Raw genomic sequence first — 14,884 nt, 5'->3', positions numbered from 1 at the left:
GAGGGTGAGTCTTGGCTTAGTTGGTTCTCTTCCTAACCTTTCTTCCTCCTGCTTCATATTGTTCTTGACTTGATCTGGGCTATAGGCACAATTAATCTAATAATTCTTTTAGTGAAGTGTCAAAATAGAAATGCGATTTGGGCTTAGTTTGTGTGTCGTTGAAGCATTGAATAGAGGGTGAGTGTTGGCTTTGTGTGATTGCTTCTTTGAAATCATATGGTCATGGGTTGAGTTGTGGAAACAACCTCTTAGAGAGAGGCACAATTAATCTAATAATTCTTTTAGTGAAGTGTCAAAATAGAAATGCGATTTGGGCTTAGTTTGTGTGTCGTTGAAGCATTGAATAGAGGGTGAGTGTTGGCTTTGTGTGATTGCTTCTTTGAAATCATATGGTCATGGGTTGAGTTGTGGAAACAACCTCTTAGAGAGAGAGAGAGAGAGAGAGAGAGAGAGAGATAATATTGCCCAAGTAATAGAAATCTAAACTTACAGAGACAGACACAGAGAGAGAGAGAGGTAAAAAAACCTCCTTATAACAACTTCTAACCATCAACTCATGAGTACACTAAAAAATAATCACACAAAGGCACTCACACGAAGTACCAAAATACAAAACAATTCTTAGAATTGCACTTCTCTCTCCGAAGGTAATGCTGGCAAGAAAACATCACCATAGAGTAACTCTCAGGATTAAACAAACCATACCAATTTGAGCATAAACGTAGGTGTGAATAGTGCCTATAAATAATACTAATGAATAGTGTCCATGAACAGTACCCAAACAAAACACCTCAAAACATTGAAAGTTTTGATATCATGTTAAATTTGGACTAGGTCTAACTCATCCCAAAAGCTAGCTCACAGGAAGCAGCCCTGAAGGCCCTTGAAACGGGCACATTATCTCTAACTCAAGTCGATGTGGGATTCAACACACCTATGATTTCGACTATGCTGGAGCGTAAATATTTTACAGGGGCCCAATATATTTTACGGGGGCCCAATATTGATGGAAGGCTTTGATACCTCGTTAAATGTAAAAGAGAGAATACAACATGTCAAATTTAAAAGAGAGAAGACAATAACACAAGAAGATTTATGTGGCTCTGTTATGAGAGCCTGTATTCACGAACATAAAACCTCAAAGGGCTACATTCATTTTTATTGAATTGGATTATCTCACTAATGCAAAAGGTTTCCTATTTATAATCATACGGTATAATAACATAAATGAAGGGTCAACTATAATAGAAACATATTAGATCTCATAACCATAAGTATATATAGACATAATTATTCTATCTATTTAGGAATACAAATCCAATATTAAATAGATTCAACTTTTCGTAACATTCTCCTTAATTGTAGCTTGTAATCTCATCAATTCTAACAGTTAGCAACTATGTTGAAACAAAGAACTTCATACTTTCCTTTACATCCTTAAAACGTCCAAACATAGAAAATGAATCACAATTTCAACCAGAAATCTCTTCATTTTACTAGGAATAAGCTTGGCTTGATTTTCTTCAATTTCTGTTGAAGTTTCCAAAGTCTGCATGGCTTGAATTTCTTCATTTCCTATAATAGACTCCTCAAGGTTTTCAGCTTCATTAATTTCTTTCTCTAGAATAGGTCGCTCCAAAGTTTACAATCCAAGTTTGTCAACTTGGTTCTCAACATGCGCAGCGACTAGTTTAAGGAGAAACTACTAACTTCCTAAGTTTCAGTTCTCCATTCTCTATGCCCAGACTCTTCAAACTGCTTTCAAGTTGATCTCAAATTCTCCTTCTTGTTCATCTTCAACTTCAAGTTCCTCTTCTAGTTTTCCATCTTCAAGTTCTTCCTTGCATTCTTCCAACTCACTTTCCATAACTCTCAATTTTCTTTGGACCCTCTAAAATTTGAATCTTCTAATACTGCATCAGTTTGCATAGTTCTGACAAACGATAATACTGTCACATTGCAAATTGATGTGCCAACATGCAATGCAATTGACATTTATGCGTTGACTCATTTTAAACCCCCATATTTGTGACTTACATAACCTGTGTAAAGAAATAATGGTTGACCTTTCATTGACTACTTCTTTTCATTATTTTGAATGTAATATTTTTAAGGTTGACATTCTAAAAGTGAATTTAAAAGGAAAAAAAGAAAAGCCATGGTATGAAAAATAAATGTGAGACATATAAATGGTATAAGAATTATATATTAAATAGGTCTAATTACTGAAAACCAATTTTGTCTTAAAATACACTTTGGTTCCTTCTATTTCGAAATCTGCGGATAGTCATTGAGATTTATCATGAATTAACACTTTAGTCCTTCACTGTAAAATTATAAATTCTTTCAGCACGCTATAGCCCCCCCCCCCTCCCCTCTCCTTTTATATCAGACTGTACTTTGATCACTGGAGTGACAATTTAATCTCACATATGTCCATGAACTTTTAGTTTTATAATATGCTTCAGTCCCTCAGAATCTAATATTTTTTGCTGATGAAGTATGAGAGGAGAGGATTAAAAGGACAACAGCAGGGATTAAAGTGTTTTTTCGAGGTAGAACCTCAGGTTTTTTATTTGTGATTAATCCTGTTAAATATGCATCAGGTTAGGCAACATGTGTCATGGAATGCAATACGGTCTGCTCTTTGAACAGGAATTTTGTGTCATATTCTGTTTCAGGTTTAATAAATGAGTCATGTCCATATTTGCATTTTGAGATGATTAATTAATTGTGTTTTCTTCATGAGACCTTAACATCATTATACCCATTTATTTGAAGTGTCATGAACACAAACCACCAAGCTGAATTGATGCTCCTCATCATTGGGCACTATTTGAAAAATAACTACTTTCTTCTCTCTTTTGCAGGCTAGGTTGAATGAGATCATAACTTCTGGTGCAAAGAATTCTAATAGCAATGTATCCTCTGAATTCCCATGGATGACTGATGGAGCTGGACTACCTCCAAATGCTTCTGAACTTCTTCCCAAACTGGTAACCATATTTTCAAGTCACACATTGTACTCCTAAATGTATTTGCATTTTTGTCATATATATATATATATATATATATATATATATATATATATATATATATATATTGTGCAGTGGGTTTGCATAGAAAAAATACAGGTTTAGCAATTGACTAAATCCTGGAAAAAATGCGTGAGTTTGAGAAATTTTGAATGCAACTTGAGACATCAAAAACTGATGTATTAGCTACCAAATTATGTCCAAGCATCATTTACTTATAGGGCGGTCTGCTGGTCCAAATAGAAGTCCCAAAACAGCTTGGTCTAAATCCAATATAAATAAGAAATAATGTAAATCCTAAGGGAAATTTGATTGGGCTATAAAAACTTAATCCAAGAGGAAATAGGAAAATTAAATAATAAGCATTTGTTGTTACAGGAAAAAAAGTAAATGCAATATGAAATCTTAAAGGAACTAGAATCTACAGGCTGCTCTTTTGAACTACTGTCTTTGAGCCTGCTCCAATTACTCTTGAACCACCTGTTCTAAATTAGCATGGAGCTCTTTAAATGTGTTATATCACCTTTTCACACTGGCTGCGAACATTTGTATTTTAAAGATTCACAGTTGATAGTTTGAAATATGGGGAAGTGTGAATCTCAAGTTTATTTATTTATTTGTCGCAGTTGACAGGCGTGTCAGACACATGCATCTGAACTCTATTTAGATTTTGATTATATTCAACTTAAACCTATGATTATGGCATTGATTTCATGATTCATTCCAAAAAAACATTTTTAATTAGAATTGAAGTATTGAACTTTCTTTCTTTTTGTCCATAAGGATTTATTTTTAATTCTTTTTTTATCTAGTGTCAATAGAAGGTTTCAATAAATTCCACGACAGTATAACTTCCATCATTGAATATGGAATGGTAAAGAGAACAATAGCAGTATATTTTCGATTGTCGTAGGTTTGAGACTTCTTTTCTGTATCTACCGTGTAGAAATATAATATTTGTTGTTGTATTTCATAATAAAGATTACAATCTATTTATACACGAGAGACGGTATCTAAACAGGAAGGAAAATCAAGTCTATGATTATACAGTCCCTAAGATTAAGCAACTAACCCATCTATCAATATTTACTTCCTATATTAATATATTTACTTCCTATAATCTATAACACTCCCCTCAAGTTGGAGTATAAATGTTAATCATGCCCAACTTGTTACATATATAATCAACTCGTCCCATACAACTTAGCAGACACCGAATTTGTGAACCCAATTTCTTCCAATAATTGACGTACCCACAAAACTTCACAAATGGTTTTTGCCATGACTCGACATTCAGATTCAGCGCTAGAACAGGAGACCACATTTTCTCAGCTTGGTAAAACGCCTTACACATATCATAAATACAATAAATATTCCCTTTGCCAGAATATAGAAATTCCAAATACTCCATTAATTCTTAATAAATTCAGAATGATTAATAAGACTAATCACCTAACATTACTCGATGAACAGTACTCGTGACTCATAAACAGTACCGTAAACAGTACCCGATGAACAGTACTCGTGAACAATACCTGATGAATAATTCCCGTGAACAATGCCTTGTGAACGGAGCCCTAAGTCTCCAAATGTTACCCTTTATGGATAATACAAATAAACAGAGCCCTAAGTCTTCAAATGTTACCCTTTATGAGTAACCCAAATAAATAGAGCCCTAAGTCTCCAAATGTTACCCTTTATGAGTAACCCAAATGAACAGAGTCCTAGGTCTCCAAATGTTACCCTTTTATGAGTAACCCAAATGAACAAAACCCTAAGTCTCCAAATGTTACCCTTAATGAGTAACCCAAATGAACAGAGCCCTAAGTCTCCGAATATTACCGTTTATGAGTAACCCAAATGAACAGAGTCCTAGGTCTCCAAATACTACTCTTTACGACTAACCCAAATGAACAGAGTCCTAAGTCTCCAAATGTTAAGACTTGATGAGAGAGAGAAAAATAAATCTCTACAAACCTGGCTTTGATACCATGTAAAAATATAATATTTGTTGTATTTCATAATAAAAATTACAATCTATTTATACACGAGAGACGGTATCAAAACAGGAAGGAAAATCAAGTCTAGGATTATACAATCCCTAAGATTAAGCAACTAACCCATCTATCAATATTTACTTCCTATATTAATATATTTACTTCTTATAATTTATAACATACCGCAGTGATGTTACTGTGGATATTAAATTTCATGCTCCATTCCAGAGAGCTTGAAGAGCTTGAGAGCATGCGTACACGGACATTGTGATTTGTACATAATTTTCTCATTCACTGGCCGCCTTAAAGATAGTGGTGTTATTTCATTGCTTTAGATTGATAGCATTTGTGCAGTTTGATTCCTTTGAATAGAACCTTGAGCTGTGCAAATCAAGGCTTGAGTTGTTCTTGGTGATTTAAAATCTTCTTGTCGTCTCCGGTAATGATTTTCATGTGTGGTAACATTAATTGGCATCTTATGACACATGGACACCATATAGTATTAATTTTGTCAACATTTTTAGAAAATTCTTATGAATTGACTGTAAAATAAACCTCTTGGTATTCAAAAGGTGGAGAGAAAGTTCCTCTGCATTCAAGTACTAAACTACACGATATTTCTTTTGAACCTTTCCATGTATAGATAAATTTTCTATTGTCTTCTATTTTCCCAGTGCTGTTGTAACTGTTAAATTTGGGCCAGGTCTAACTCACCCCAAAAGCTAGCTCAAGGGGGAGGATTGCCTATGGCCCATATAAGGGGCACATTAACCCTTTCCACAACCAATGTGCAATTCAACACACCCCCTTCACGCCCAAAATTTTACTAGTGCGTGATATATTTATGGGAGGCCCAACATCGGATAGGGAGGCTTTGATACCATGTTAAATTTGGGCCAGGCCTAACTCACTCCAAAAGCTAGCTAAGGGGGAGGAGTGCCTATGGCCCATATAAAGGGCACATTACCCCTTTCCACAACCGATGTGGGATTCAACAGTAACCATTTCCCATTTTTTTTAATGGAACTCTATGAGGCATTATTTGTTGTTGGATGTGGAAAGCTATTTAGTTCTTCTTTTCTCATTTCTTTTGGGTTTTATTTGTGGACAGGTAAAATTGACTAAGAAGGTCACAGAACAAGTCAGACTGCTTGCGAAAGATGAAGATGAAGAACTTATAGAAACAAACTCATATAATGTAATTCCCCCATATGACCAAGCAAAGGCCCTTGGTAAAACAAATATCGATGTTGACCGTATTGCAGCTGGATTACCCTGTGGTAGTGAGGGATTCCTTTTGATGTATGCACGCTGGAGAAAACTGGAAAGAGACTTGTACAATGAACGGAAAGAGTACGTGGTTTTTATATTTCCGTAAATAATTCATTTCACCAATTGTTCAGATTCTGCATAAAACATTTTAGGTAATTTGTGAATTCTTTCTATTGACCTTTTGGAATTTTGTTATTCCAAGGTCTTAAATATTTTTAGTACTTTAGCGTGTTGTCTAATGTTTGTGATGACATTGTGTGGTTTCTTCTATACTTAGCTGATGAATAATGAATGCTGAAACTTAGATTTTAGATGTTTACATGATACAATAGTTTTGCGGCCAACTATATTCTCTAACATTATGTCATTGTGGATTTGCAGGCGATTTGATATAACACAAATTCCAGATGTTTATGACTCTTGCAAGTAAGTCCTCTATTTTCAATTGGTAGTGGGATGTATTTATGTCAGTAACATTATGTTATCTATCATATTACCATTTCCAAAGATTTAGCCTGAAGCAAAATCTCTAGTTGCACTATGCTTAGGCATGGCCATGCTTTAGGATTTGCGGTTCTTGTTCCAGTTCCTGAACTGCTGGTTCCGGTTCTGCAACTGCTCGTTCAAGTTCAAAAAAGTTTTGAACCTGAACTGAATCATGAAGGGATATTTTGGAGGACGGTTTTGAGACTGCAGTTCCTGTTTGAAGATGATTCGAACAGTTGTCTGAGGGGCAGTTTGGAATTTTAAAAAAAAAAATGCATAAAGGAAATCTTTCAATTAAAATAGAACAAAGTATGAAATTAATTTGTCTTTCAAAATTAAATTAAAATAAATTAAAGAAAATTAAGATGAATTAAATTAAATTACTAAAAAAATTAAACAAGTGAAAATGCAAAATAGATAAAAATTAATTTTAAAAGAAGGGTTTGAATTTAATTTCGTAGAACTTGAGTTGCCTGCATATCATCTTGGGATTTAGAGGAATCAAAGCCAAGGTAATTCACTACCTTTTATTTAGGTAATTGATAACCTTTACCTTAGTTGCCTCCACAACTGTTTGATTCTGCTGATATATCATAATTTTCTATTTCCTTCACGTGTAATATCTTGTTGCCTTTAGCTCGCCCTTGTCTAATTATTAATGTTTGAGCTTTTAAGGATTCGGGGAGCCTATGAGATTGTGTCTCATCTAATATTCTGTCCCCTATGCTAAAGGTTTTTGAACTGCAACTACAGAGAATGGTTTCTTTAGCAATTAATGGAAGAGCAAGTATTTGTGTCGATGCCACCAATTGGCCATGGGAAATTCTTTACCTGTACTGTTATCATCAAACTTGGATATAGGGGCTAGGTAATTGTCAAATTCAGAATTATTGCTAATGGCTCCTTTAGGTTTTTTCTGTTTGTGCAATAAGACAATCACCCAAACATATCCTAGAGGATGACACATTCTAAACTTGACTAGATAACTGAGACTGAGAAACTGTTCGATGGTTAGAACAGAATTCATTATATAAATCTAATTAACTTTCTAAATTCAACAATTATTCTAGAAATACTGATCTCATCCTCTTGTTTTAGTTTCAAAGTGCTTTATGTCATACTTCCCCACTTAAAAAAAGAACTCTTCCTGAGTTAATTTTACATTAGGAATATCTAGTTTGAATAAGAAAACTAATCTTAAATAACTAATCCTAATTGAATGAAGAAACATAAAACATTCTTATTTGGAGGCTAAAAAACTCTCCCAAAACAGCTATGAATTCTTCCAGAATAGGTTGAACTATGTTAGGATTGTTGAAGACCCACTTGGAGATGTAATTAATATGTTTTGGAGCTGTTAAAGTTGGCTTCGCGGCTGACCTGAGAGATACACGCCGTTGGGTGTGTAGGACTTCCTAGAGCATGCCCTAGGGTGTGCTGGACACAGGACTTGGGCTGCTCGAAGCTCTCAGCCTTGGCCAAACCCTGGAGTGTGTTCTGGGCTACTTGGACACGCTTGAGGCATGTGGAAGGCTGTTTTGCTGTTGACTTATGCACTTTTAATTTGAAAGTGCTCCACGTCATATGCCTAAATTCGTTTATTAAGTTTCTAGGCATACCAAAATAAATGGTGGTTGCCTAAATGTTATTGCTTCTTATACTGTTCCAAGTTGCAACTACATGCTTATGTAAATGGTCAAGTGCTCTTAAACATGGAATGTAAACTTCAAATTTTCAATTTCAATTTGTGTTTCATTAAGCTTCTCGCTCTAGTATAGAAACTTTTAATAACACTTGTGCAATTGCTTTTCTTAAAGGTGTTCTCTCTTAAATTTAACTGGTAACACGCATCAAACTTGACTGTTAGAATTGGAGACTGACATTTGAGATACTTTGGCTAGCATGTCAATGATGGTGATCTATACTGCTTGGTGCTGTGTTTCTGGTGGCTTGTTAATTGGATAATTTACAGTGTAGTACCTGAGATTTAGTAAAACCCACAATTTAATTCCTGCATATTTTAATTTAAACAATTTAGTCCTTGAGCTTTTATTTTGTAAACAAAAAGGTCCTTCTGATAACTTTACTTAGTGAACCATAAATTGAAGAAGTCAACTTAAATCGAAGGGATTAAAGTATTGTAAATTTTAAAATTTTAAGGACTAAAATGTTACAAATATTAAAACTAAAAGGTCTAAATTATTATAAAAAGTGAAATTCAAATGATTAAATTATTATATTCTAACAATGAATTTTAATAGAATTTGTTGACAAAATGAAATCTCAAGGACTAAATTGTTTTTCATTAAAGAAATAGGGACTGAATGTGGGTTTTATATTATAACTTACCCTTAATGACATGTTAAGAGTCGGGAACTAATGACAGAACTGTTGCTCTGCTTATGTGTGCATGGGTATATATTAAATTTTTAAGGCATTACACACAAATTTGTGCTGTCATGCATGTAGCCATGGCTGTTTGTGCTAGTGATTGAACAGGAAGGAGCCAGGGGGTGTGTGGTTTCATTATTTCTAAGTTAGCCCTTCTCTTACTAGCAAAATATTTCTTTCAATTGACTTGCATTTGCTTAATATTTTGCAGATATGATTTGTTGCATAATGCTCATCTTAATCTAGAAGGTCTTGATGAACTCTTCAAAGTTGCTCAGGTATGAAGTGTCTGTTTCTACACTTACATTCATATTTAAAGGTAGTGTACGGTGACTTCTATCTTTTATTTTTTCATACCTTACCAATTACTCTATAACTTATAATGATATTTGGTTTTCATTATTGTCATGCTTAATTTATAACATTGCAAAGTTACACAGGTGTTGGTTGGGTCTTACTTCCATCTTGTATTGCTATTGCAGCTACTTGCAGATGGCGTCATACCAAATGAGTATGGGATTAATCCAAAGCAGAAATTGAAAATTGGCTCCAAGGTGAGGCCCCGATGTTATGCTTCTGCTTTTTTTTTTCTTCTGTTTTTTCTTTTTTTCACTGTAAATTCACTTAGTAGCATTTGTTTAGTTGCCTAAGTTGTATCTCTTAACTGTTATGTTATATATAATCTTATATTCTCTTCATAATGTTTCCTGAGGTTGAATCTGTTCATATACTCATTGCAATGCATTAGTTTTATCGGTTTGAAATTCCTAGTTAGGGTTGAATTACAGTTATAAAATCCTAATGTGATTGGAATTTTGAACCCTACAAATAGTTTATTCCACTGGTTTATTTTAGATGAATTATGATGTTGACTACTGATTTGCGCAGTTAAATTGAGAATTTATTTCTCCAAATCTAAGAATTAGTTTCTCTTCAGCTTAGAGAATTGGTCTCTCTTCCCCTAAATCCCCTCAATACCCATCAGTTCTACATACTAAGGGGGGAATTGATGTAGGAAATATAAAGGCTTTAGGACTAATTTTGGGAAAATTTATTGAAAGTAGTTTATTTGAATAGTTCTATTGATTTGTAATTCCTAATGTTGAATAAGGTTCTAAAATCCTAATGTGATTGGGATTTCAAACTCTTTAAATAGGAGTCTAGTTTCTCTATTTCTTATGTGATATTTATTGATTTGAGCAATTAGATTAAGAATTTGTATCTCCAAATCTGAGAATTAGTTTCTTCTCAGCTTCCACAATCTTTTTTTCTTTTCTCATCCCTCAATACCTATTGGGTCTTCATCACACTGCTTCAGCATGCATTTAACACGATTATCATGTGAATGCTTGGTTGTCACTACATCTGATAAAATTGGAACTCTTATGATATTCAGGTTTCCTTTGTTGGACCATGATTGTTTTGCAATTTGTTTTTCAAATATTTCTGGATCATATTTATCGTTCTTGCCTCAGCAGCTGTATCGGTACTCTTTGGCTCTCTGTGAATATGGTTATGTTTTTGAAACTGTCTAAATCTTGTTTTATTAAACTCCAGATTGCTCGCCGTTTGTTGGGTAAAATCTTGATTGATTTGAGGAATACTCGGGAGGAAGCCCTTAGTGTTGCAGAATTAAAGAGTAATCAAGACCAAGAATCAACATTAGCAAAGAGTGAGGAGGATGGAGAATATCAATCAAAGTTTTTTATCAAGAGTGAAGACACGAGAAGAGCTAGCACCACAAGTGACTTATCAATAGATCAGGATGATGATGATGATAAAGAGACAAAATACCGTTTGGATCCAAAGTACATGCTCGAACTGTTCTATTCATGTGTAAATTTTTCAAGTGGTATAACTGAATATTGCAGCATTTAAATCATTCTTAACCAGGTATGCAAATGTCAAGACACCCGAACGCCATGTCCGTACACGTCTTTATTTTACTTCAGTAAGTATAATATATGCTCCAATTTCTCTCTCTCGTACACGTGGTGCATTTTTCCTCGTTTCCTCCGTAAAATCTCAGAATTCTTTGTACAAATTATAAACATTGGTGGTGGTCAAATTGTGTGGCACTATCTCAATGTGTACCTGGAGAATATTGAAGAAAGCTTGAATAGTTGTCTAGGTATGATCATATAGAAAGACATGATTCTGGTTCAGCAAATTTTGTTATGTTTCTCACTTTTATTTTTCTTTTTCTCTTTTTTCCATTGAGGAGAATTGAGCTGTCTTTGAAGATTTGAAAACATTTTGAGTTGGGGGTGGGTTGAAATATTCGGTTTAAAAATGCATTTATTTCCTTTCTCAGCATTTTCCAATTTCAATTTTCAGTGCAATCAGAGCACAGTGGTCTCAGCATTAATGAGACATGGAAGTCTTGACTATTGAGTTGAACTCTTGCTATTAACCAATTAATTATTGATCTAAGCTCATTCATCAGCTTTTTCCAATAGGGAAAGAGAGAGAGCCGTGGGGGGTTCCCTCTTTCTCATACAAGCAAAGAAAGAAACCGTTATCTTCATGGTTGCATTTGTCCCCTTGTATTGACTTTCTTATGTTATAATATTCTGATGGACATCAGTAAATAGACAAAAAAATTTTTTTTTTCTTCAGTTCATGACATTTAGTAGTATGTTGAATTATTTATTTTAATTTTGTTTAACAGGAATCTCATATCCATTCCCTTGTGAATGTTCTTCGTTACTGTAACCTGGACGAGTCCCTGCAAGGAGAGGATAGTCTTGTATGCCATAGTGCCTTGGAGCGCCTGCACAAAACCAAGGAGCTTGACTATATGAGTTACATTGTCCTGAGGATGTTTGAGAATGTTGAGGTGCTAACTTTTTCTGTATTTCTCTCTTTTAGTTCTAAACTTTACTTGGGATGAGCTTCCTTAAGGTATGCATATTTAATGCTGAGAACCAGTTCTGCTGACCTTGGCCTGTACTGGCTTGTCAAATCAGAAACTGGATCTGGCTTGGGATCAGGAATCTAGCCAATGAAGTGGGTGGTGATTTTTTATACTTGTGAACAACTAATGCTACTAAAGAATTTGTGTTGGTCCTTTTTTAACCTTGAGGAAACAGAGTTCCTGTTGTCCATGAAATTAAAGTCCTCTGATCATTATTACATATCATTGGGTACTTGTATATGCTATGTTATTCAATAACTCAAATGTTTTTAATGCTTTGGCTTATAAAGACATACTTTTATAATTGAAACTGCAGGTTGCTTTAGAAGACCCGAAAAGGTTCCGCATAGAGATGACATACAGTCGTGGTGCAGACTTATCCCCCTTGGAGGTAATTTTTATCCTGGTCTACTTGTAAAATTTTTATCTACTTATTGATCTCCAAGTGCCATTTGAATAAAAATTTTTAAGCTTTCCAGAATAGGAAAAAGGAAATTGTAGGAAAAACTGCCGGTGGCCACCTAGGATTGCTATTATGTAACCTTGAAACATGTAATTGGTCTTTAGTTAAATGTGACATTAGATTCACTCGCAGTAGGTTGTAAATAAACATCAACATGAATTATGCAGGCCTCCAGATTGTTCAGCAAATGACAGACTTGTGTTAGCATTGTTTTATGCATTATGTGCCGACTCACAGGAAGGTCCAACTAATTTAAATGTTTAGGTTTTCCTGCTACATTTTGCTGGTGCATGTTTTACTAAATTGACATTACTTCAAATTGATTGAGGCCATAGATATCAGGAAGATATCAAGACAGAATAATTCATTTGTGTAGCGTCATCCTTCAAGGGATAATGTTAACAATCTTCTACTTAGTTTCAGAAAAACGATAGCGAGGCTACCTCATTGCATCAGGAGCATACATTGCCTATAATGGGTCCAGAAAGGCTGCAAGAAGTGGGATCATATCTGACATTAGAGAAAATGGAGAAGATGATTCGCCCATTTGCGATGCCGGCAGAAGACTTCCCTCCACCTGCAACTCCCGCAGGATTCTCTGGCTACTTCTCAAAAAGTGCAGCTGTACTAGAGCGCTTGGTGAATCTTTGGCGTTTCCATAAACAGGACAAGCATTCTACTGCTAATGGAAAGTAATCCTTACCATTGTATCTTCCCCTTTTTTTCAGTTCACCTTTTTTTTTTTTTTTTTTTGGGAGGTTCTTTTGTCGTTCATATGATGTACAAGCTTTTACTGAGTGTTACAGCCAAGGGTGAGCCTTTCAGCTCTCCTGGGTGAAAATTTTTGGAGCGAACTAACAACTCAGCGGCAAAAGCTTCGTTGTTGTACTTGGAGACGAATAATAATATCTTATACTTCCGTTATTAGCTACATTTCTATTCTAATAACATGACCATAACCAAAGATCACTAATAAGATGCTTGCTTGTGATTTTATCAAATGTCACTAGTTGCAAGTTTTTATTCCTAAAACTTAGGATAGCAATTGTTGGAGCCCAGCTCCCAATAGTGCAAGCTTAGGGGTAAGGGTGTAAATTTGATCAGTTCAGTTTAAAATTAAATTGAAAATTAAATCGAGTTAGATAAATTGAAAATTAAAATTTTTATAAAAGTCAAACTGAATTGATTTAGAGTAGGAATAGATTTGAATGAATAGATTTGAATTAAATAGGTTTGATTTTGTTCGATTTGATTTTATTCGATTGGATTGTATTTTTTATTTTTTATATTTTATTTTTAATATTTTAAAATTTAATTAAAATATTTTAATTTTTTTAATTTTTTTAATATTTTAAAATAAAATAAAATTAAAAAGAATAAAAAAATTGAATTAAAAATTTAAATTAATTCGATTTTATCTCCTTTGATCTGAATGATGTTATTGATTATTACAGTTTTTTTTTTCAGGTCCGGTATAGCTCACTTTTGTGAGTTTGAAAGTATTTAAAAAATTTTTAAAATTAAATATGATAACGTCAATTTCTTTTAAGAATTATTTTCCTTTTTCTGAGAGTATTCTTAACAGAATTTAAAGTGACATTTGAAAAAAAAAAAAAAAAAAGGAAAACGTGAATCACACCACATTGAATATTATGAAAAGAAGTTATGAAATTATTGAGCCAACGTATGAGGGTAGAGGTTCATCCATTGATCTGCAATGCATCCTATCAGAGGATTTGACATAAGGAAAAAAAAAAAAAAAAAAAAAAAGAAAAACAAAAGTAAGCCTGAAGAAGCGGACTCTCTACTTTTCTGATTTTAATTAGCTTTTAATAGTACAAGCAGACTGTACATAGGGACATATAAAGGCTACCCCTTCATATCATTGGAGTCAGAAACTAGGAATTTCTAATTTCTGTGCTTTGAGTTTGCGTGCTGGTCCTGTTAATTAGTTTAGGCCATTGGATAGTAAGTCCAAACAACATGAATTTACTTCAAGTTTAAATAATTGACTATAATAATAAATAATTAGCGTAAATGTTAATATTTTCAGTCTAATGTGCCTTTTTATTTTTAAAAAACTTTTACTATTTAGTTTGAGAAAAATTTATTAATTAATTTTTTTTATTTTAAAAAATGTACTAAAATATTTTTTATGTTAAAAAAATTATTAATTAATTTTAACAGTTAAATATTATAAAAAATTTGAAATATTTTTAATATGAAGAGATTAATTAATATATATTTTTTAAATTATAAATATTTAATACAGATAAAATATAACAGTTAAAATTAATGAAAATATAAATGGATAGATTTTTTA

At 33.6% G+C, this 14,884-nt stretch overlaps 1 protein-coding gene across 11 annotated transcripts in view; it reads left to right on the top strand.

The window, feature by feature from the left end:
* LOC110601617 (inositol hexakisphosphate and diphosphoinositol-pentakisphosphate kinase VIP2) overlaps window positions 1-13,492 on the top strand; it is a 38,501-nt gene extending 25,009 nt beyond the window's left edge. For 3 of the 11 annotated variants that reach the window (XM_021738815.2, XM_021738811.2, XM_021738820.2), the window contains 11 exons: window positions 2,502-2,555; window positions 2,871-2,996; window positions 6,144-6,385; window positions 6,686-6,730; window positions 9,393-9,459; window positions 9,664-9,735; window positions 10,739-10,989; window positions 11,075-11,132; window positions 11,853-12,020; window positions 12,415-12,489; window positions 12,979-13,492. In XM_021738815.2, the coding sequence (XP_021594507.1) occupies window positions 2,502-2,555; window positions 2,871-2,996; window positions 6,144-6,385; window positions 6,686-6,730; window positions 9,393-9,459; window positions 9,664-9,735; window positions 10,739-10,989; window positions 11,075-11,132; window positions 11,853-12,020; window positions 12,415-12,489; window positions 12,979-13,257 (1,437 nt within the window). In that variant the 3' untranslated portion in view covers window positions 13,258-13,492. Of the gene's footprint in view, window positions 1-2,501; window positions 2,556-2,870; window positions 2,997-6,143; window positions 6,386-6,685; window positions 6,731-9,392; window positions 9,460-9,663; window positions 9,736-10,738; window positions 10,990-11,052; window positions 11,133-11,852; window positions 12,021-12,414; window positions 12,490-12,728; window positions 12,955-12,978 lie in introns of those variants that run through there. The other 8 variants (XM_021738818.2, XM_043951414.1, XM_021738816.2 and 5 more) reach the window with 5 other exon arrangements.
* The last annotated feature ends 1,392 nt before the right edge of the window (window positions 13,493-14,884 follow it).

This window comes from Manihot esculenta, chromosome 15, assembly GCF_001659605.2.
Source record: "Manihot esculenta cultivar AM560-2 chromosome 15, M.esculenta_v8, whole genome shotgun sequence".
Lineage (NCBI taxonomy): Eukaryota > Viridiplantae > Streptophyta > Magnoliopsida > Malpighiales > Euphorbiaceae > Manihot > Manihot esculenta.
The sequence above is the reverse complement of the archived record's forward strand: the minus strand, read 5'-3'. Positions and strand labels throughout refer to the sequence as shown.